Source organism: Psittacula echo (genome assembly GCF_963264785.1).
Source record: "Psittacula echo genome assembly, chromosome: 24".
NCBI lineage: Eukaryota > Metazoa > Chordata > Aves > Psittaciformes > Psittacidae > Psittacula > Psittacula echo.
Genome location: NC_137759.1, coordinates 4,747,639 through 4,768,920, shown reverse-complemented (window position 1 = coordinate 4,768,920; position 21,282 = coordinate 4,747,639). Strand labels below are relative to the sequence as shown.

At 54.7% G+C, this 21,282-nt stretch overlaps 3 protein-coding genes across 5 annotated transcripts; 2 read left to right on the top strand and 1 right to left on the bottom strand.

Annotated features, from left to right (window-relative positions):
• Nucleotides 1–684: 684 nt before the first annotated feature.
• Nucleotides 685–8,677, bottom strand: PLEKHJ1 (pleckstrin homology domain containing J1). Of its 3 annotated transcripts, none has more exons than XR_013958446.1 (7): nucleotides 8,570–8,677; nucleotides 7,805–7,872; nucleotides 5,758–5,824; nucleotides 4,206–4,296; nucleotides 3,948–4,011; nucleotides 1,923–3,350; nucleotides 685–1,677 (listed from the first exon to the last, which is right to left on the bottom strand). XR_013958446.1 is itself a non-coding variant. In XM_080633865.1 (6 exons), exons 1-6 carry the CDS (start codon nucleotides 8,661–8,663, stop codon nucleotides 3,285–3,287), a joined length of 450 nt encoding a protein of 149 aa, XP_080489991.1. In that variant the 5' UTR covers nucleotides 8,664–8,677; the 3' UTR covers nucleotides 685–3,284. The 3 variants fall into 3 exon arrangements, 1 of the variants encoding a protein (XP_080489991.1); XR_013958447.1 differs by having other exon boundaries at nucleotides 2,260–3,350; XM_080633865.1 differs by having other exon boundaries at nucleotides 685–3,350.
• Nucleotides 8,678–8,763: 86 nt separating this feature from the next.
• On the top strand, nucleotides 8,764–15,269 carry SF3A2 (splicing factor 3a subunit 2). The gene is made up of 9 exons (XM_080634221.1): nucleotides 8,764–8,791; nucleotides 10,134–10,298; nucleotides 10,775–10,846; nucleotides 11,169–11,215; nucleotides 11,875–11,984; nucleotides 13,090–13,139; nucleotides 13,455–13,595; nucleotides 14,063–14,131; nucleotides 14,825–15,269. Exons 2-9 carry the CDS (start codon nucleotides 10,173–10,175, stop codon nucleotides 15,155–15,157), a joined length of 948 nt encoding a protein of 315 aa, XP_080490347.1. The 5' UTR covers nucleotides 8,764–8,791; nucleotides 10,134–10,172; the 3' UTR covers nucleotides 15,158–15,269.
• A 2,107-nt stretch (nucleotides 15,270–17,376) lies between these two features.
• On the top strand, nucleotides 17,377–21,153 carry AMH (anti-Mullerian hormone; the record flags this gene model as incomplete). Its single annotated transcript, XM_080634122.1, has 5 exons — nucleotides 17,377–17,971; nucleotides 18,868–19,040; nucleotides 19,653–19,776; nucleotides 19,928–20,114; nucleotides 20,238–21,153. The coding sequence occupies 5 exons, from the start codon at nucleotides 17,377–17,379 to the stop codon at nucleotides 21,151–21,153; spliced, it is 1,995 nt and encodes a 664-aa protein (XP_080490248.1).
• Between the last annotated feature and the right edge of the window lie 129 nt (nucleotides 21,154–21,282).

The window sequence follows — 21,282 nt, the reverse complement described above, 5'->3', positions numbered from 1 at the left end:
GGCTTTATCTTGGGGGCAGCAGCTGTGGCCCCCCCCCATATCCCCCCCCATCCTGACTTAGTGCCTTCAGCTCCAGGGAAGCCAGGGACAGCCCAGCTCATGGGGTTTAACGTGTTGGTGCCCATCTCCTGGGGCCCCTTCTAGCCAGCGATGTCACCAGTGTAAGGAAACGGATGTGTTCAAATGCCTCTGAAGAGAAATGGCTGGAGGAGCCTCAAACTGAGCTGCAGGCCCCGTTGCACCCAGTGCTCACGCAACTCCTGGCCTCAGGTGGGGTTTTAGGTGCTGTGCACAGGCAGCAGCAGGACCCAGCCCTACCGCAGCCTGGTTGGTTGTCACCTGAGCTCCCGTACAAACCCCTCCAACCTGGAGCATCTGCAGCTGCGTCCTGAGCAGGGTCCCTGCCTCCAGCTCCCACCGTGCTCCTCCTCATAGGGCTGAGGGCATCGTCTCCATAGAACCAACTGGGTTGGAAAAGACCTTTAAGAGCATCACATCCAACCGTTCTCAGCAGTGCCAAGGCCACCCCTAACCCATGGCACTGAGGCCTCGTCTCCACGGGGTGTGAACCCTTGCAGGGACGGTGCCTGCAGCCCTGCCCTGGGCAGCCTGTTCCAATGCCCCTAAGTGCAGAGCTCTCTCCAGCCACCCCTCCCCAGGGAAGGTTTTGGTTTCTCAACCACCAAGATTAAAACAAGTGTTTATTGGAAATGTCGCTGTACAACACATAAATGGCTTCAGGACACCATCGGGAGCCTGTAGCCAGCACTGAAATACAAAAGCACAGTGACCAGAGGAGGAAAAATGACCAATTGTCCATAAATCACAAGCAGTCAACGTGGATCTCGAGGTGTCTTGGCAGTACCATCCTCCTGAAAGCTCACCCAGTGTCCTACGCTAGCCTGGAAGTTGATCCAAGTTCCCTACCGAGCCAGCCACTGGCCCATGTAAGGCTTCACAGCATTTGTCTTACATTCAGGTCAGAAATGTCATTAACCTCTTCAATAGGGGGTGGGATTCTCTCCTGCTCCCCCAACTGTTCCCGTAACGTAAAATGCCCATTTTCAGGTACAGTGAAGGTGGTGGGTGGCAGCTTTGCCAGGAGCTGAAAGGCACAAGGTTGAGAAGGGGCTGTTCCTGAGGGCAGCAGGATATGAGCCGCTTGCTGGCTGGAAATGACTCAATGTGGCCGTTCCCATGCTTTATGTATGGATTGACTTTGTGCATTGATGAATTCACGGATGCTGAACCCCAGGGAGCTCACTTTGGGTTTCTACCCCTAAAGCGGTGCTGCAGCAGCGTTCCTGGCTGGCAAACCAGCGCTGAAGCTGGAGCTGCATCCACCCATCCATCCTTGCAAGCAACCAGACCAGGTTCTGTCACAGTCAGTAAAGCTGCTGCGCACCTACCAGCATGTCAGGAACATGCCCCTGCACTGAGGTAAAGCAGAGGAGGCTTGTGAGGATTAAACTGCACTTTAAAAGTCAGCTGAGGACACTAATTCCCTAAAGCACACGCTTTGTGGTCCTGCCTTTAATCCCTCACTGCTGCTTCCACTAGGAGCTGCCATCTGTCTTCAAAACCGCCCTGGGTTCTGCTTCCACCTCATCCTGCCCTCGGCTTATTGTGCAGGCCAGCTGCCCCTTGGCTTGTTTCGGCAATTTCTGGAGCGAGCACCTGGAATGATTGAAAGGAAAGGGAGTATCTGGGGAGGGAAAGGAAAAACCTTGGCTTTGAGATTGAATCTAAAGCATCAGTGACATCTGCCACTCTCCCGGTGCCCAGCAGCATGAGACGAGGGCAGGCCAGGTCACTGAGGCTTGCAATACAGGCTCTTGTTTCAGCATCAATTCCCAGCCAGTGGAAGAGACTCAGAGCTTCCCTTCAAGCCCAGCTCACAGCACAGGCTGCCCCTCGCTTACCCTGTGCTGTTGGCTGCAGCAGTGCTCCTGCTACCCAGGTGAACCCCCAAAGTTCATCTCGTGCTGCATCTGCCCAAGTCGAGTCCCTTCTGTCATCAAGGGCCTGACAATGGTACCTGGGACCTTCCCAGGGGCTTCCTGGAGGTTTTCCTGATCTAGTTCCAGGGCAGCTGCTGCCGGATGCATCCTCTGCTGCTGTGGGCCTCAGGAATCTGGGTCTGCTGCAGCCCCGGGGTACGGGTCCTTCCACCCCTCATCCCTGGGCAGTTTTCCATTGTGCAGCTAGAGCCTGGCTGCAGGCGCAGAGCCTCGAGGAGGGATGTTCCCTGACACTTACCCCCTCGCTGCAGAAGCCCCAGGGATGGCAGCGCCTGTTCCCTGGCAGCTCACCATGACTGTGGCACAGTGTCCTGGGCTCCCAGTGTTGCAGTCTTTCTCTTCGGATGCTCACAAAGGAGGGGAAGGCTGCAACAACTCAGGGGATGAAGGGTTACTGCCCAGCTCTCATATGCTCCCCAAGATTAACTTCTGCAGGGCCTGAAGCCACCACCTCCAGCCAAAGTGGAGCAGTTCCCATCTTCCCAAACCTCCGCCTGGCTTCCTTCCTGGCCCCCACCATGGGTCTCAGGCTGGCCTCTGCTTCCTGTGCTTTCAGCTGTGCTTTCAAATGCATTTGTGGAGTGCTCCAAGTGGGCTGCAGAGTGGGCTCCTCGAGCCTCTATGAATTGAAACAACCTGCCCAGAGGAGGGAGAAAGAAGAAAACTGCTCCAGAGGCCGGTGCTAGCGGCTGCCTTGACACAGGGGATGTCACCCCCTGGCACCTGCAACTGAGTTCTCCTGTTGTTAGTGGAAGGCTTCCAGCTCCTCCGCACCATCAGGCTTGGTGAGCATGGAATGGCTTTGCAATGAGCAGGAGTGGGTGGGACAGGGTTAACCCTGCAAGCACAGAAATGCCATCAGGTGGAGCATCCTCTGCCTGCAGGGGCTGAACCACCCCTGGAGACTGCAGGAAGATCCTGAGCCAGAAAAGCTGAGTAGCTCCCTGCAGGAGAAGGAGGGGAGGAAGAGGAGGGCTGGAGCTGGCTCAGGGCCTGCCCCAGCAGCAGAGAACAGTGGGTGCTGCAGCTCTGTTCAGCCCCTGCTTCCTCTGCTCTCATGCCACCAGTGCAACAGTTAAGCCTGGCTGCCTCCAGAGCTGGGGCAAGTGGGAATGTGCAAAGAATTCCGTGTTCAAAAAACCATACAAAGTTATGTGGCTAATAAATTAAAAAGTCCCTTGGTCACTGCTGCTGGGAACTGCTGCTGCTGCCCCCGGCGAGGGGAGCCTGGGGCCGGGCACCAGCTCAGCTCCAGAGAGGGGATTACTGCCTGCGTGTTCCCAGCTGGAAGCGGGCTTCCTCCGAGATCCCATACTGCTCCAAGGGGTCCTGCAGCAAGAGCAGAGGGAAGGCACCGGTGAGACACAGACAAGCGGAGAGGCCAGGACTGTCCCTCAGCCATTCTGCAGGGCTGGATGTTCCCCAGCCCAGCCCTGGCTGCTGTTTCTGGTGCAGAAAGCCAGGCAGCCCCCAGGGAGGACACAAGGGAACAACCACGCATGGTTCAAGGCCACGCTGGTGCAGGAGCACACAGGTGAGCTGCAGCCACCTCCAGCAGGGATGCTCCGAGGAGGTGGCAGGGGTGTGAGAGCATCTTGACCCACGTGTGCTGGGACTCCCACCAGTTCTTTGGAAGAGCTCACAGGCAGCTCTGGCCAGATCTCGTCAGCTACAAACCTCGGGCCGCTCCACCACTGGAAGAGGGACAGAGCTGGGCACAACGCAGGCTGCTGAGGGGAGGAAGACTCAGGTCTGGCTGCTGGGACCATGGCTTCAGGCTCTGGCTTACTACAGGATCTTTTCCATATGCATGGCAGCAAAGAGCCCTGTGCAGGGCAGCTGCCAGCAACACCAGAGACTGCCGGCCCTGCTCCAGTCCAAACCCACCATCACCACTGACAAGCCAACTTCCAGGGACTCACTCACCTTCCCTGTCATTTTCTGGATCTCATTCCGGTAGAAGATCAAGCTCCTCCTCATGAACTCATAGCTGTAAGACAGGAACAGACCATGGGCAGGCTGAGCAGGACAGGATGTGAAGTTTCAGCTGCTATTTAGAGGCAGAGGGAAGCTGGCTTGGGAGGAGACAACCATTTTTCCTCCCTGGGTTCACCACAAGCCCATCCCAGAAAACAAACAGCCCAGAGCACACAAGACAGCCCTGGCACCGGTGGCTCAGCCTACCTGGCTCGCTTGAGTGCCTCAATCCACTCCTGACACTGCTCCTCACTGTCACATTCGAAGCAGTATTTCCTCTCGGGCTCCTCAATGAAACCTACCAGGGACAAGGAAAAGGCTTCAGGGAGGTCCTGGCAGTGCTGCCTGTGCCCCACTGTGCTCTCACAGCAACAGTGAGGCTGCAGTTCATGTCTCTGTTCAACCAAGATGATCTGTGATCGAGCTGGTAGCACAGGCCTCTGGCCCCTCTCCCTTAACCTGCGTGGCTCTGGGCTGGCCCTGAGCCTCTGCCACAGTCTGCCAGCAGCCAAAGACCGCTGCAAAGAGGGGTAAGAGCAACTTCTCCCACTGAGAGCAGCAGTTCAGAACTGAACCAGACCAACATGGCCATAGCTGACTGCAGCTCCCTGAGGCTCCTTGCAAACAGTCCACACAGATTGAGTAATCCAAGTGGAAAATGGCCCCAAGGAAGCAATTTTGATCTATGCAGAGGGCAGCCATCTGAGCCGTTAAATGTACTCAGAGAAGGCACTGACCTGTCTTTGCTTGAGGCTTTTGGGAATTTGGTACTAAGCACAGCAGAAAGCAAGTCCCTGTGCAACTCCTGTTCTTCACCAAGACAGAATCAGGACATCTAATTAATGACATTGTCCTCAGAGCTCTGCTCTTTAGTACACAGTCTATAGAGATCCAGGCTGCTGCTGAGAAATAACTGGGTCAGACTGCACCAGACCCCTTAGGGCTGCCGTGCAGGGACACGACCCGACCCCAACTGCACTCGGTTCCTTTTCCAGGACCCCTCATTCACCAGTTCCTAACAAACCTAAGGAAATTCGGAGCTGGTGCTCAGAGAGATCAGCATGTTCAGGCTGTTTGAGGGTGCTTTGCAGACAGCAAGAACACCACCTCTCCCAGTGGAAAGAGAAGACAAGGCTCTGCACAGAGAAGCAGCTGTGCCTGACAACCAGGCCAAAAGATATGGGGATGGCCTTGGAGAAACATCCTGTTATTTCTGCCACATACCTCTCACACAATGATTAGTTGTAGGATGAAAGACTGCTTACAAAGGACGACACACCACGGGCCAGCTGGAGCCACGGCTATCAACACAAGGACAAACAGCGTGACGGGAGGACTGGTGCTAGATTAGCCCGGCAGATGGTTTAGCTGAGGCTGACTTTTGTTTTGATGAATGCAGTAGCACAGAAGCAGCAATCTGTCAGCACCAAACCCTCCTAGAGAGGGACTTCCACAAGCCATGGTCTGTCTGGTTTGTTCCTGCTTCTCTCTCCACAAGCAGCTGTGCGAGTCACACAGACTGGTTCAGCCAGCAACAAAATACTAATGGGGGATGGCAAGGCCAGAGTGGTAACTGGCAGCTGAGGAGGAGGAGAAGGGCTGAGGGGCATCGAGGAGGAGGAAAAGGCTGAGGAGCACTGGCCCTACTGTCACCACAGAAAGAGAGGGAAAAGCAGGAGCTAAGCAGCAAAACCTTTCCTTTTACACAGCACTATTTGTCATAAAGGAAACACAAAGGAGATGCAGAGACAGAACTCACTTATTGAGAAGACGTTCTCCTCCTCTTTGGTGATCCTGCAGTGCTCCAGCAGCAGAGCTCCAATGGGCTGGAAAAGACCCAGAGAGAGGGATTAAGCCACGCTGTCCACCAGCACAACAGTGGTCTGAACCCACGGTTTGCTGAGTGCCATTTAAGTGAGTTTCATCACTTGATGCTACTTTTAAAGTAATTCACTCCAATTCCATGGATGTTCCATGTTTTTTAATGAACCTTTTGGTGTTTGCAGTCATGCTTCACTGTGCTAGTCCTACCTGGAACACTTTGTGTACATGAATGGGGTATTAAACATCTCTGCTTGCTCACATTCAACCCCAGCATTAGCATTGTTTCTGTGATGTGAGGACCCTGACGATTTACTTCCTTGCTCAGTAAATCACACAAAGATGAAATATTTAACATGACACACAGAACAACTCACACCGTACTTGGTACGGGCAGTCCTGGAGCCTTGCAGGGGGTTAAGAACAGCATGTGATGAACTAGAACAGCTCAGGATAAACCGACAAAGGGTAGGTGCTATTTGCTCCCTAGTGCACAGAGCAAGGACATGGGGACCAAAGGGGGATAAAAGCCACAAAGACAACCCACAAAAAGCAAATTCTTTTGTCCAAGCTAAACAAACTGTGAGAGGCAAACAAGGCAGCAGGGAAGACACTGAAAAACCTGGTTTATTCTCTATTTCTGGCACATCGGTTTTACATTAGCACTCTCCACCTATCTGCTGAGCTCTTTTGATCCATTCAAGAACATCCTCTCCCCTCCATCAGAGCACACACACGTGCTTCCAAACCACCACCAGGAAAGGGAGCAGAGCAGCGCTGGTGGCAGTGGAGGAGATGGGCTTTGTCCTTAGAGCCTTGTCCTGCAGCAGTGCAGGAGCCGTGCAGGAGCCATGCAGGAGCCAGGCCTGAGCCTGCACAGGGACACGTGCCAGAGGCTGCTCAGAGCATCTCCATCTCCCTGCAGAATGGCCACTGCAGCGCCAGTGAAGCAGTGGCTGTGCTTGGGCAAAGAGGAGGAAAGGGTAGTGCTGGAAAGAGGAGCTCAGCCCTTATCAGGGTGAAAGAGTCTGGATAGACTAAGTCTAAAACCACCACTAGAAGCTTTCCAGCTCCTGTCTGTAGCACCAACATGCACACAGCACTTTTCTTCACACGCATCATTATAGCACTTTCATGTTCATTTTCCAACAAAAGACTCTTCAGCAACAGTTATCAAGGGATTCACTAAAAATCACCAGATCTCAGCAGTGGCAAAGCTGGAAACAGAACCCAAAGGTCACATCCCTCAGTGCTATTTTTTTCTAGACCCAAGCAGGGCTTCTGCATGCCCACAAAACCAACACTGCCAGGGTATGGCCACCAGAGTATCCCAGTAACAGTGAGCATTGTGTGCACGTAAAATTCCTGACATAGAAAGAAAAAGCAATGTTAATGCTTTTCCCAGGAGAGCAAAATCTCAGCCTCCCCTCGCAGTTTGGCATGACAGGGCACAGTCCTATGGACAAACATCACAAACTCCACCTTTGGCAGCTCTGGGGCAACAGTTATGTTTAACAGATTCATTTCAAGCTCCCAGGAGAAGCACCTGGGAGTGCTGAGATGGCAGCGCTGTTCCTCACCCCTACGAGTTCTCACTGAGTTGATGGAAGAGGAAACGTGGCTGCTGTGTCCTGGATCCGGCAGCCTCTTATTGCACTGTTACTCAAAACCCATGCAATCAATTCATAGAGAAAGAAGAGAGAGAGAGGAGCTTTTATAGGGTAGATTAAGATCACTTATAAGGAAGAAGCTCTTCCCTGTGAGGGTGCTGAGGCGCTGGCACAGGGTGCCCAGAGAAGCTGTGGCTGCCTCATCCCTGGCAGTGTTCAAGGCCAGGTTGGACACAGGGGCTTGGAGCAAGCTGCTCCAGTGGAAGGGGTCCCTGCCCGTGGCAGGGGTTGGAGCTGGAGGAGCTTGAAGCTCCCTTCAACCCAAACCAGGCTGGGATTGTATGGAGACAAATGAGAACACAGCAGACTCCCTACCTCCGCTTCGTCCGTCCGGAAGTAGAAGAGAAAGTTGACAACAAGCTTCACGAGGCGTTTCTTTAACACTGCAAAGACAAACAGTGCTGACGCGGGCAGAAGGGGTGAGCGCTCAGCAAGATGGGGCAGAGGGAAGCCCCTTCCATCCCTGCCACTGTCCACCATGGCGCCGATCCCACCAAACCCATGGGGAAGCCCTGGTCCAGTCCAGACCTTTGCTCCCAGAGGAGCTCTCAACACCCAACCTGGGTGCAAGGGTCCCTTCTGCACCCACCTCCCCGAGCCTGCACTGCAGCCCTAGGGTGACAGAGTCACGCTGTAGCTTCTTAAGTGGCTCCTGGGCAGGATGAGTGCACAGCATCCCCTCACTGACAGGCACAGGATGCAGCCCCCCGGCCTGGGGCTGTCAGCACTGATGTTACTCAGGGACAGCGTCCACAGGTCTCCAAGGAGACAAGCACCCAGGAAAAGGAGCGATTCTCAACGCTCCACTGCTGGTTTGCAAGGAAATCCGCTCGGATATTCCAGGGAAGAGCCTCTTCCTCCCACCCCCTGCCCCATCATGGTCCCTTCCAGCCGCGATGGCCCCAAGCCCCCCAGCCTGTACAAGACGGCAGCACCCGTGCTCCCCAGCCCGACCTCCCAGTACCCCCAGTCCTGCCCACTCAATGCACCCAGTGCGTGCTCCCTTGTCCTCTACCTTGAACCTACCCCCCCAGAAGCCGAGCTCTCCGCTTCCACCCGCTCCCCTCAGCCCCCTCTCACCGCTCCCCTTCTTGGGCACCCGCATCAAGATCTCGGCCGCCTTCTCCGCGGGCTGCCGGGCCAGGGACAGCAGCTCCCGCTCGTTGTACCTCATGGCGAGCCCCCCGCCGCTCACACCCGCCCCATCGCCGCCCCGGATCCGCTCCCGCCCGCCCCGGAACCGATCGCGACGGAAGCCGGGACGGCCATCGCGCATGCGCAGAGCGGGAGCGGCGGGAGCCGGTACGGGCCTGGCGGGCACGAAGGCCATGGGGGGGTTTTTGGGTGTCAGTGAGGGGGATTGAGCCCTTGTTGAGGTGTTGGGGGGGGGCTTTGGACTGATCCTTGCTGAGGGTCTGGGGCTGTTTGGGGGCTTTGAGCCCTTGCTGAGGTGTGTGGGGCTTTGGCCTAGGGCTGGGGAGGTTTGGGGGGGCGGGGGGGTTGTTTGGGGTCTTAGACCTTTGCTGAGGGGCTGGGGGTAATGGGGGGGGGACGGGACTTTGACCCTTGCCAAGGGGTCGGAGGGTATTTGGGGGGGGCTTTGACGCTCATTGGGAAGTGCTTGAAAGGGGCCTTGACCCCTTGGTGAGGGCTTGAGGGGTGTTTGAGAGGGGTTGACCCTTGCTGAGGGTGTTCAGGGGGGACTTTGACGCCTGCTGAGGGGCTGGGGGTCCCTGGTGTTCCTGCAAAGGCCTTACCAGGGTTTGGGGAATCATCTGTGGGGGGAGGGATGTGGCAGGGGGGTTCTAGGACCCCATATGGGCACTGGGGACAATGTGCAGAGGCCCTGGTCTTGCTGGGGGGTTTGGAGGCCTTGGAGCTGTGGCTCTGGGGCCTGGGGGTGGTGGGGCAGCACCGAACCTATGGAGAAGGCTTTGGCAGGGTCTGGGGCTGTTCACTGTCATGGTGGAGGGATGGAGGCCCCTGTTTTGGGTCGCTGGCGGGGCTGCAGAGCTTTGTTGGGCCCAGCTGAGCTTAGGGAGGAGATTGGGTAGAAACAGTGGCTGAGAAGATGCAACAGTCTCTGGAGGCTTGTTCATAGAGGCCAATGGTTTGGTTGGAAGGGAGCTTCAAGCTCCTCCAGCTCCAACCCCTGCCACGGGCAGGGACCCCTTCCACTGGAGCAGCTTGCTCCAAGCCCCTGTGTCCAACCTGGCCTTGAACACTGCCAGGGATGGGGCAGCCACAGCTTCTCTGGGCACCCTGGGCCAGCGCCTCAGCACCCTCACAGGGAAGAGCTTCTGCCTAAGAGCTCATCTCAGTCTCCCCTCTGGCAGGTTAAAGCCATTCCTCCTTGTCTTGTTACCATTTACCCTTGTCAAAAGCCCCTCTCCAGCTTTCTTGTAGGCCCTCTTTAATATTTAACCAATATTGCATTGTTATTCTGGATCATTTTACTTCCCCATGTACTGAGCCAGTGGTACCAAACCCACTGTGTTTGACACTGCATCAAGTGGCGAGTGTCCAGGGCACAGTTTGTTGTGCTCATCTCCCATCTTTGCTGATGGATCTAAATAAGTGGGGGGACCTTCAGGTTGGGAAAAGCATTAGTTATCACTCACATTGCTTTTCCTCATCTTTCCAGACTTTCTCCCTAAGTAGCTGAAGCACAGAAGTCCCCATCATGGATTTTCAGCATCGTCCTGGAGGCAAAACGGGCAGCGGAGGCGTAGCCTCTGCCTCAGAAAGTAACCGAGACCGCAGGGAAAGGCTCCGGCAGTTGGCTTTGGAAACCATCGACATCAACAAGGTGAGCCTTGGCCTCTGTGTGTGTAGGAAAGAAGAGACACGGGGCTCCTGTGCTGCAGGCCGCTGTGGGGAAACATTTAGGGCTTTGCCTGAGTGAAATAGCTTGGAGGGTGTGAGATTTAGTGGCGGTTGTGGATTGGAATGAAGTATTTCTGTTTCTGGTAATGTGGGAGTTGAATGAGGAACACTTGTGATGGGGCTGATCACAGAGGTGCCAGCACTTTGTGTTCAAGCTGCTGTTGTTAGATTATGTTCAGTCTTCTTGGGACTGGTTGGTATTTTGCTGTTTCCTGCCTGCAGTTGGGTATGCTGTCACCAGTTAACAACTGTTTCTGTTTTCATAGTCCTCAAGCAGTATTGTAGTAATTTAAATCTATGAACCCAGTTCTTCCAGTGCAGAAAAAGGTTGTCAATATTTGGTTATCCTGTTGTTTTGCCATTATTTTGCTTGTAACTTTTGAACAATTCTCTTCTTAGGACCCTTATTTTATGAAAAATCATTTGGGCTCTTACGAATGCAAGCTCTGCCTGACGCTGCACAACAATGAGGTGAGCTGAGAGGCTGGCTGGCTGCACCTTGGCAGCAGGGATTTTAGACTAATACAGCTTCAGGTGCAAGAACCTGGGACGTGCCTGATGGCTGAGTGCTGAGGAGATGCTCGGGGATTGGTGGCTTGTGTGTGCTAAGCATGACTGTTCATGGCAGTTCAGCAGTTGGGAGCAGTCTGTAATCTTTGAGTTAAGATTCCTTCTCTGCTAAGGATTAAAATACCCTTGTCAATGTGTGATGCTATCTCTCCTCTGTGACAAGTATCTCTCGGTGTAGGATGTACCTTCATTTAACTTTCTTATTCCTTGTTTTCTATTGCAGGGAAGTTACTTAGCCCATACCCAGGGGAAGAAGCATCAGACCAATCTGTAAGTTGTTCTCCACGTAGCTTTATTCTCCATTACTGAAGCTCTTTAAAACTTAAGTGGTGCACACATCTACAGATCTTCACCTCCATTATCCAGTAGCACACTGTGCCTGAATGTTCTTTCACTGTGCTTGTTTCCTAGGGAACAGCCTGGCATTAGCTGGGAGGCCAGCCTAGATCTGCTCCAAAACATGACAAGCTCCATTTCGAGCTCAAGTTCAAAGCCAGTTTTGGGATTTCTGAAGGAAGGGGGAGAAAGAGTTTTAAAAGCAAATTGTCTGAGTCTGGTTAGAAGGATCTGGTTTTGTGAATACAGGCTGGGAGAAGTCTAACCTTTATTTGAGGAAATCCAGAGTTTGCTTTGGTTTAGATGAGTAGCTTGTGTGGTTTCCTTCTTTTATGTTTCAAGAAGTTGTCTCAAATCCAAGGTCAGCTTGGGGGAGGATAAGATAAATGAGATGACAGCTTTTAGGTGGGGAGGACATGGATACAACTGGCCTGAGTAGGTGCACGTGGAAGAGAAATAGCAGGTTTTCCTGGCACGCTTTCTGTGAGGCACTGAATCTTCCATGGGAAGGGATTCAAGCTGCTCCTAGTGCATCCTTTAGAAACAAGTGGGGCTAACCTTTTCAATTTGGCACGTGTCAAATCACTCTGCAGGGCCCGTCGAGCTGCCAAGGAGGCCAAGGAGGCCCCTGCCCAGCCCGCGCCAGAAAAGGTCAAAGTGGAAGTGAAGAAATTTGTGAAAATTGGAAGACCAGGTTATAAAGGTTTGTCGGGGGGGGGTCTGTTGTGGGAGGCACCCAACGTCTGCCCGAGCTGATGAAGTGCACTGCTGGCGATGTGGATTATTCATTAGTGTTCTGAGCAGTTTGGCTATGAATAAGATATGGGCTTATCTCCTGATGTCTGTTGTTGAAATTGCCGTGGAACATCTCTTTATTGCTGACAGTCGAGTGAGAACTATTTTAATAATAGATTGCTATGTCTCAGTCAGCTCTTAGTAGAAATCATGCAGCAGATAATGATGTTTCAATCTCTCTTCTCATTTTACTGTGCTGTACTATCATTCAGTAACGGTCTTAAATCACTCATTGCATGTATAGCTCAAGTGTTTTCTCTGAACTCCTCATTGTTTTGGTTTGGCCTTCAGTGGTGCAAAACTTGGCTTCTTTACCTCCCAGCTTTGCTCTGCAGTGCACAGTGTTTGCCTTTCAGCAGCTGAATTTCAGTAGAGATCCTTAGTAGAATCACAGAATCATTAAGATCGGAAATGACCATTAACCTAACACTGCCAGGGCCGCCACTAAACCATGTCCCTAAGTGCCACATCTACACGTCTTTTAAACACCTCCAGGGACAGTGACTCCACTGCTTCCCTGGGCAGCCTGCTCCAGTGCTTGACAGCCCTTTCAGTGGCGAAATTCTTCCCAATATCCAGTCTAAACTTTCCCTGGCGCAGCTTGAGGCCATTTCCTTTTGTCCTATCATTTGTTACTTGGGAGAAAGGACCGACCCTACCTCACTACAACCTCCTTTCAGGCAGCTGTAGAGAGTGAGAAGGTCTCCCCTGAGCCTGCTTTTCTACAGGCTGAACAAACCCCGTTCCCTCAGCCGTTCCTCATCAGATTTGTACTCCAGACACTACAGCATTGTTGGACCTGCTCCAGCAGCTTGGTGTCTTTTTCTTGTGATGAGGGGCCTAAAACTGAACACAGTAGTGACTTTGGTTAAAAACAATGTGGCATTTTGATGGATAAATAGGAGAAAAATGTTGTTATATCTTGTTGCTGAAAGCTTTGTGTGTTTCCTAGGGCAGAAATAATGTTGCTCTAACCCTGCTTTGTTCACTGAGCTTTCTTCTTTTCTTTACAGTGACCAAACAGAGAGACCCAGAAACAGGCCAGCAGAGCCTTCTCTTCCAGGTAAGGGCACTGTTAAATTCTTGGTGTCAGGATTATCTGAGTAAAAGTGCTGCTGAACAAGCAGTTCTTGGCAAGCTTAATGAAATTAATAGTGATTTATAAAAAAGGCCTTATCTGCCTGATGCTCTGCTGCTGATTGTGTCAGGCAAATCCACGTTGTCACTGTCAGGCTGTTTCCTTTGGTGGCATCTGTTTGGAACTGATCTCTCAATCTGCTTCACAGTTGAGGGATTTGTTTTGTACAAAGGTGGGGTGGAAAAGGGAATGTTCTCCTGTCCTGGACATCTCCTTAATGCTGCAACAACGCCCCAACAGATTGATTATCCAGAGATTGCAGAAAGCATCATGCCTCGTCACCGGTTCATGTCAGCCTATGAGCAGAGGATTGAGCCCCCTGACAGACGCTGGCAATACCTTTTGATGGCAGCAGAGCCCTATGAAACCATAGCCTTCAAGGTAAGATTTGGGATTAATTGATTGTTGGGGAAGTTCCCTTCTTACCTTTTTCAAGGCATTAATTCCCAGTGACCATTATTGTAGACTTCCGTTCTAGCCTCCAGGGGGTTAATGGAATGGAGAGGGGGGTCAAGAAGACGTCACTGGAAGTCATTAAACCCTACTGAGAATTGGTGGAGGACTCTGGCATGAAAATTAGGCCGTGTGCTGAGCTCTGGGGAGCTGCTGAATTCTCAGCCTTTGTGCAGATGTTGAGAGAGGGGTTTTTGCCAACACACTTGTCCTTGACCGATAGGGATGTAATTTAATTCTTTCCTGCCCCCATCTCTATCTAATAACATCCGAGACTAGCACATCTCACAAAGGCCTGGAATAACTGTGCTTATCTTGCAGGCTCTGGCACTAAAAAGGGCCATTGAGCTAATCTGGTGGTGCTAATAATAGGTCCTTGTTCTTTTTTGCTGCAGGTGCCAAGCAGAGAAATCGACAAAGCAGAAGGAAAGTTTTGGACTCACTGGAACAGAGAAACCAAACAGGTAAATGGAGCAGTGCAAAAAGGTTGAAGAGAGATGGCAGAGCAGCTTGGGGGGAAAGGTGATGCAGGAAGAGTGTGCATCAGTTACATCCGTGCTGGCTTTGATGCTTAAATCTTCATTCCTTCTAGGCCAGGTTGGAAGGGGCTTGGAGCAAGCTGCTCTAGTGGAAGGTGTCCCTGCCTGTGGCAGGGGGTTGGAGCTGGAGGAGCTCTAAGGTTCCTTCCAACCCAAACTGTTCTCTGATTCTGTGAATGCAGCAGTGCAGTGACAACTCCTGACAGAGGACTCTGTGTGAGAATTGAACCAGGGAGGCAGATCCTTGGTTGCTGCCAGCAGCAGCAGAAGGGTGCATAAATGTGCAACGCTGTGCCTACTGTGTGGCTCCTGGCTGCAGGTCTGTGGTAAGCCTGTGGTGTGGATATACTGGCAGGGGCCAGATGCAGAGTGGGGGATACTGACCCATCACAGAGAGCTTAGTGCTGAGAACATGTTTCGGAGGAGTTAAGTACTAGACAAGACCAGTACAAGTCAGGAATGCTGCCAAGGTAGAATAGCGACTGTGGTCTGTGCAGCTACCAAGACAGGAGAGATGTGAGCTGTGTTCCTGGAGACAGAGGGCAGCTGTCTTGTGTGATGGCACAAAGCTGTCCTGAGGATTAATTGTTCCCTTTTCTGCTTTCCTCCCCTCCCCAGTTCTTCCTTCAATTCCACTTCAAGATGGAGAAGCCCCCAGCTCCTCCGAACCTCCCTCCAGGGCCCCCGACTGTGAAGCGGCCTCCTCCACCTCCGCTGATGAATGGCTTGCCCCCGCGGCCACCTCTGCCTGACTCCATGCCACCACCTCCTCCAGGAGGCATGACTCTGCCTCCTATGCCTCCCTCTGGACCGGTGCCACCGCCTCCAGTGCCACCGCAGTTGCCACCAGCCCCTGGTGTACCTCCTCCTGCTCCTCTGCCACCCATGATGAGGCCACCGCTCCCCACAGAGGGGCCGGGCACTATCCCCCCTCCGCCTCCCTCCAACTGAAGCCCCTCCTGGACTCCATCCTGCTGGACTCCTCCAGCCCCTCTCTTTTTATATGCAGATCATGACTGATTGAGAGAACTGTTTTGGGTTTGTACACCTGCAAATTCGACTAAATCCTGTAGGTTCATTAAAAGCTTTTCAGTTTTCCTTTCTGTTTTCCTGTGTTTTGGTTAAAATATTGCCATGTGTTCACTTCCTTTAGCCCTTAGGTCAAACATTCCCGGTCTGGTTTCATGTTGGAAATTCTCCAAAGAAGAGACAAAGGATTGGAAATCTCAAGGCACTTTGCCTCCTAACTGAAAAGCTACATCAGCCTCAGCACAGCTGTGGCTGGATGTGTATCCCAGAAATTCCCAGCCAGTGAATCAGTTGAAATCCTTAATGGAGCTGCTTGTTCAGTGATGGGGAGGCTTGTCACAGGCAGATGGGCCGGATTCTGTTACTGGGTCACCACTGATCACAGTGGTGATTACCACTGCCTGTGGAAACTGCCTTTCTCTTCCTGGTGCCAGGGCACTCAGGTGTTGCCAGCTAAAAGCTGGAACCCTCTCCACCGAGGCAGTCCGTTTGGATTGCTTCTCGGGAGTCCTTGAAAAGCACCAGACAAGATCTCAATTGAAGCCAGATTCTTCCCTTCCAGAACCCAGCTGCAGCTCGCTGGAGTTACCACACCAAACATGGCTTCACAAAGTGCCAGTGCTCTGGTTCGTGGTGGTGCTGGGGATCTCTGGGAATGTTTAGTCAAAGAACTGCAGTGATATTAAATCTTAGTTTATGATTGTAATTCATTAAATGTCAGTACCGCTATGAAGCACTTGCTGCCACGTGTGGTTTTTACTGTACATGGAACATCTCCCACTGGCAGACTAGTTTTTGCTCTCTGGTTTTATTTATCCGTGATGTTTCCTTCAAACAACCATTTGATTGTCATTTAAAAGTACAATTTCTGAGTTTTTTCCTCTCTGTCTCTTCAAGGATCCATTTCATTGAAGTGGGGGGGTCACTGGAGCGGGACCTGAGTGCTCGGTGAGGAGCAGGAGCACTGGGGACTGGGCTGCTTGGCCTGTTTGTGCCCTTGGTCAGTGCCTGGCTCGGGTTGCAGGCCTAGGGAAGGCTGAGCTTGCCAAAGCCCTACCACCACGTGCCCCTTTGATGGGGACTCAAAGTTGTCACCTCTTCTGCTGGCCTGACACAGGTCCTGCTCAGTCCCACTCAGTGTGTCCAGCCCTTGCTGGCTTCACCACCTTGCTGGATGCTCTTTGGCTGGAGCTGAGCTGGCCTGGTGTTTGAATGGACTTGTGCAGGTCCCCCCTTTGCCAGGCACGTGTCCCCTGTCACAGCGCCTGCAGAGGACAGGGCTGCCTTCTTCAGACTTGTGGTGGGTGCCTTTTGGCCCTCTCCAGTTCAGCTGCGTGGTCTGTGATGTGCTGAGCTCTGAACAACAAGGCCTTGGGAACCCAGGGAAGGCTCTGAACACTTGTTGGGACTGTGGCAGGTACATTTCCCGCTGCTCTCAGCTGCCAAAACAGATACCCTGGGGGGGGACATGTTTCACTGGGGTAGGTTAGGTAGGTGGTGTGGGTAACCTCAACTGTTAAGGTGAGCATTGGCATCTCAGAGAGGGAAAAGTCCTTATAAGAGGTGGGTTGTGAGACTTTCTAAGTCAACCTGTAAGTGTTCAAAGTCATTGGGGTGCTGCTGCACCCTGTGAGATTCTCCTTCAGAGGCTGAAGCAACCTGGGCAGCCTCTAACCTGCAGCATGTGAGGTACCAGTGAAGAGAGGAGAACGCTTTCCATGCATGTACTTAGTTTCTGCCCATTCTCTGTCTCTATCCCTCTTCTTCTGCTTAATTCGTCCCTCCTGGTATTTCACTGCTGATGGGAATGCTGTGTGCCAGTCCCCAAGAAGATCCAGGTCTAGACATCCATCCTCCTTTAGGAAACATCTGAAGTCAAGGACGTGCATCCCTACAAGTGAGAGAAACAGCTTTCCTCTTTTTTTTTGTTTACATTTCCAATATGGATGCAACCCCAAAAATAGAACAAAAAGGTTTCTTTGAAGCATCCCTCCCTCCTCTCCAGCACTTTGAGTTTCTCAAGGGAGCTGCGTTGTGCATTGTCAACTCAAGGCCACCGGCTTTTAAAAGGGAGATGCTGTCCTCCCCTCCCACCCCAGTGTGAGTGGCTCTGACTGTGCTGCAGATGCTGAAGCGGGACCATGAAGGCTGCTCTGAGGGTGCTTTGGGTGTGCCTGGTGCTGTTGCTTCCCTCTGCAGCACTCCCAAGAATGGGGAGCACGGGAGAAAGGCTTTCCCCAGTTGACCAAATGGAGCTGAGTCTGCCGGAGGAGCTGGGACTTGGAGCAGAGGAGGGAAAGAGAGAAAATGCAAGTTCCCAGGAAAGAGCAAGACCCAGCTCGATGGCGAGACCAAGGCTGGCTGCTGCCGCTCGCCCCTTCTCAAAGCCTGACCCAGGACCGAAATGCCTCCAGGAGGTGGCTGAGGATGGGGGCACCAGCTCCAGCCTGCACCCTTGGCCGCTCGGGGGGCTGGAGGGGCCCGTGTGCAGGGTGACAATGGACCAGGACGGGCTAACCCCAGGGCATCTGGACGTGGTGGGGGTTCTCACCCACTACGAAAGCAGCTTCATCAAGCTCCTGAGACAACGCACCAGCTGGGACCAGAGCTCTCTGGAGACCTTTGGGCTGTGCCTGGGTGGGGAGGCGGGTGCTGCTCTCCATCCCCTGAAGCACATCCATGCACATGTGCTGGAGCCGGGGCAGGACCGCTTCCTCGTGCTGCATCTGGAGGAAGGTTGGTGGGAGATCTCTGCACTGGGGCTGAGCATGGGGCTCAGGGAGGCTGATGCTGTTTGCTTGCCGTGAATCAGGGATTTAGGCACCAAATTACATGTGCGGGGTTGGGTTCCTTTCACAAGTAGTGAAAGTACACTAATGTCTGGTGGAATTAATACAGTAATGTCTAGTGGAAGGTGCCCCTGCTTGTGGTGGGGGGTGTGGTGGAACAAAATGATCTTTAAGGTCCTTTCTAACCCAAACCATTCTGTGATTCTATGTCTTCCTGGGTCCCTTTTTAAGAAGCTCTAGTAGTGATGATGGCTTGTGTCCCTGCCTGTCACCAGTGCCCAGGGGCCATAGTCTTGGTGGCTTCTATGCTTTTGGGATCACAAGCGTTTCTCATGCAGGTTAGGATCCCATCACAACTCTGCTTGAGGAGAGGAGAGGGTCAGAGACAGCGCTGGCTGCTCCTGCTGTGCTGTGTCCCCAGCTGATCTCACGCTGGGTGTTTCAGGGGCCTTGGGCTGGCTCGTGTAGCTTCAGCCTCACAGCAAAACCGGGCAGCCGGGAAGCGGCTCTTCCCCGGGCAGCGCTGCTGGCTACCAGGGGCCACAGCGTTCCCAGGCAGTGAGAGATGTCCCAGGAGAAGAGATTTCCATGGGGATCTGCCCATGAAAATCTGCCAGAGCCGCTCTGGGAGCGAGGCAGCCCCTGCTGACACCTCCTAAAACTGGGAATGGGGATTTCACACGACCAGAGAGTCACAGCACGGTTTGCTGTGTCCCTCCAGCCCCATCAGCTCCTGCCTCAGGTGCTGCGGCCACCACGCGGGCTGGTGCCTGGTCCCAGAGCGCCTTCCCCACCCGTCACGGCGGAGCCGCGCAGGGTCTCACCGCTGGCTCTCCCTTGCAGTGCGGTGGGAAGCCCCGGCGCAGCTCTGGTTCAAGCTGGTTTTCCAGCCGGACGTGGCCCGGTCGCTGGGAGCCCTGCGCTTCGCGGTCCTGCTCTTCTACCTGGGCCCCCGGCAGCGCCCGGGGCACCGCGAGCAGCTGCTGGCCACGGGCACCGGGCTGGAGCGGGAGCAGGTGAGTGCCGGGGGCTCCGGCTGGGAGAGGAGAAGGGAAGGGAGAGGGAAGGGAGAGGGGACTCGGCTCTGCTGGGCCAGCACCGGCACCATCCCCTTCCACTCCCCTTGCCGTTCCCTCACGGTCCCTTTGCCACCCCCTTCAACTTCTTTTCCATCCCCTCCTCCTGCCTCCCCCTGCCATCCCGCTCCATTCCTTCTACCGTTCTCTCCCAGTCCCTTTTCCATCCCCTCCCAGTCTGTTTGCCCCTCCCGATTACTTTCCCCTGTTCATCGCCATACCCTCACTGTCCCTTTTCCATCCTTCCTCCCTCTCCCCCCTTCCAGCCCCTTTTCCATCCCCACCCATGCCCTTTTCCACCCCTTCCCGTTTTGCCACCCCTCCCAGCATCGCTCCCTCCCGCCGGGGCCGAGCCGCGCCTGCAGATGGAGCTGTTCCCCCGGCGTGGCCCGGGTCTCAGCCGGTCCCGTCCTCGCTCCTCGGGACCGCAGCTCCCTCCGGGGCTCCATCGCGGGGGTTCCCAACGACCGGGGGCACCAGCGGGAAGGAGAGGGAGGAGTCCCTCGGGTCCCCCCTCCATGTCTCACCCCTGCTCCTTCCGCCGCCGCGCAGAGCCTCTGCCTCGGCGGGGACACCCGGTACCTGGCCCTGGCAGCCGCCGTGGCATCGGTCACCCGCACCAGCGAGCAGCTCCGCTTCAAGGCTTCCCTGGCCCTCAGGCAGCGCGGAGAGGGAGGTAGGGACACGGGACCCCCATGGTGGGGGGGGGACACAGCGGAGTGTGTGCCCTCTGGGTCCTGGGATGTGCCCAAGCCCATCTAACGACGGCCTATGGGCACATATGGGGGACCCCGGGCCGTGGTCCTCACCGCTCTTCTCCCCACCAGGTGCCCCCCTGCCCCCTGCAGAGGCCCAGCAGCTCCTTTTTGGCTCCGATGACAAGTGCTTCACCAGGATGACCCCCGTGCTGCTCCTGCTGGCCAAGTCACGGCAGGCGGAGGAAGCGGCTTTGGCCCCTTCTTCCTACCTCTTTGCAGATGGGGTGGTGGACGTGGCTCCATACCCACAGCTCAGGTTCGTGACCCTCACTGCAGCCATGGGTCTGCGAGCCGGGGGGGGAGAGGAGCAGCCCCAGCCCCTCTACCATGGGGCAGGGCCTGGTGGGACCCTGTGACCCTCTCTGTGTTCTCCTCACAGCCCACCCCAGGCCGGGACTGAGGAGCTGCTGTCCCCCACTGCGCCGAGCCAAGCCAACGCTTCCTCCCCAGTGCTCGGAGGCAGCAGCCAGTTCCTGGGAATCCTGACCCGGTTCATCCACCAAGTCCTGAGCCCCTCCAGCGAGCCACCCGCCCAGCCCAGCTCCCACCACTGGCTGGACTTCCAAGTGATGGAGACCCTCCCGCACCAGCTGCTCAACCTGTCCGAGGAGGCAGCGCTGGAGCGCCTGGTGCAGTCGGAGGAGCCCTCGGTGCTGCTTTTCCCCCAGGACAGTGGGGCCGTGCTGGAGCAGCACTTGGGGGACTGGCAGCTGGAGGGGACCGTGCTGCAGCTGCTGATGGGCAAGCTGGAAGCGCTGATCCAGGAGCTGAAGGACATCCCGGCTTTCCAAGCTAACGTGGGCCTTTTCCAGCATCTCCTGAGCTTCTGCTACTACCCATCGGGGCCGGGTGAGGGTCCAGGCAGGGAGCAGCCGCCCGGCTCGGGGAAGCTGCATGCGCTGCTGCTGCTGAAGGCGCTGCAGACGGTGCGGGTGCGCTGGCAGGAGCGCCGGCGGGTGCAGCGGCAGAACCGCAGCGCGCGGCACCAGGCCCACTGCCGCCTGCAGGAGCTGACCATCGACCTGCAGGACCGCAAGTTCATCGTCATGCCCACCGTCTACGCGGCCAACAACTGCGAGGGTCCCTGCAGGCTGCCCCTCTCCACCCGCGTCCCCAGCTACTACTCGCACACGGTGCTGCTGCTGGGCATGCAGGAGCGGGGCTCGCCCCTCCAGCGCGCTCCCTGCTGCGTGCCCGTCCGCTACTCGGACCAGCTCATCATCAGCCTCTCCGCGGAGGGGCTGGAGGTCCGCAAGTTCCCCAACATGGTGGCAGAGGAGTGTGGCTGTCGATAAAGGGCACCCACCCTCCCTCAGCCTATTCCCAGCTCCCCGATTGCCTTCGCAGCTCGGGAGCTGCTTCTCGCCGAGATGGGAGCTCCCTGTGCATCCTTTCCCCATGGTTTAGCTCCTCAGCGTTGCTCT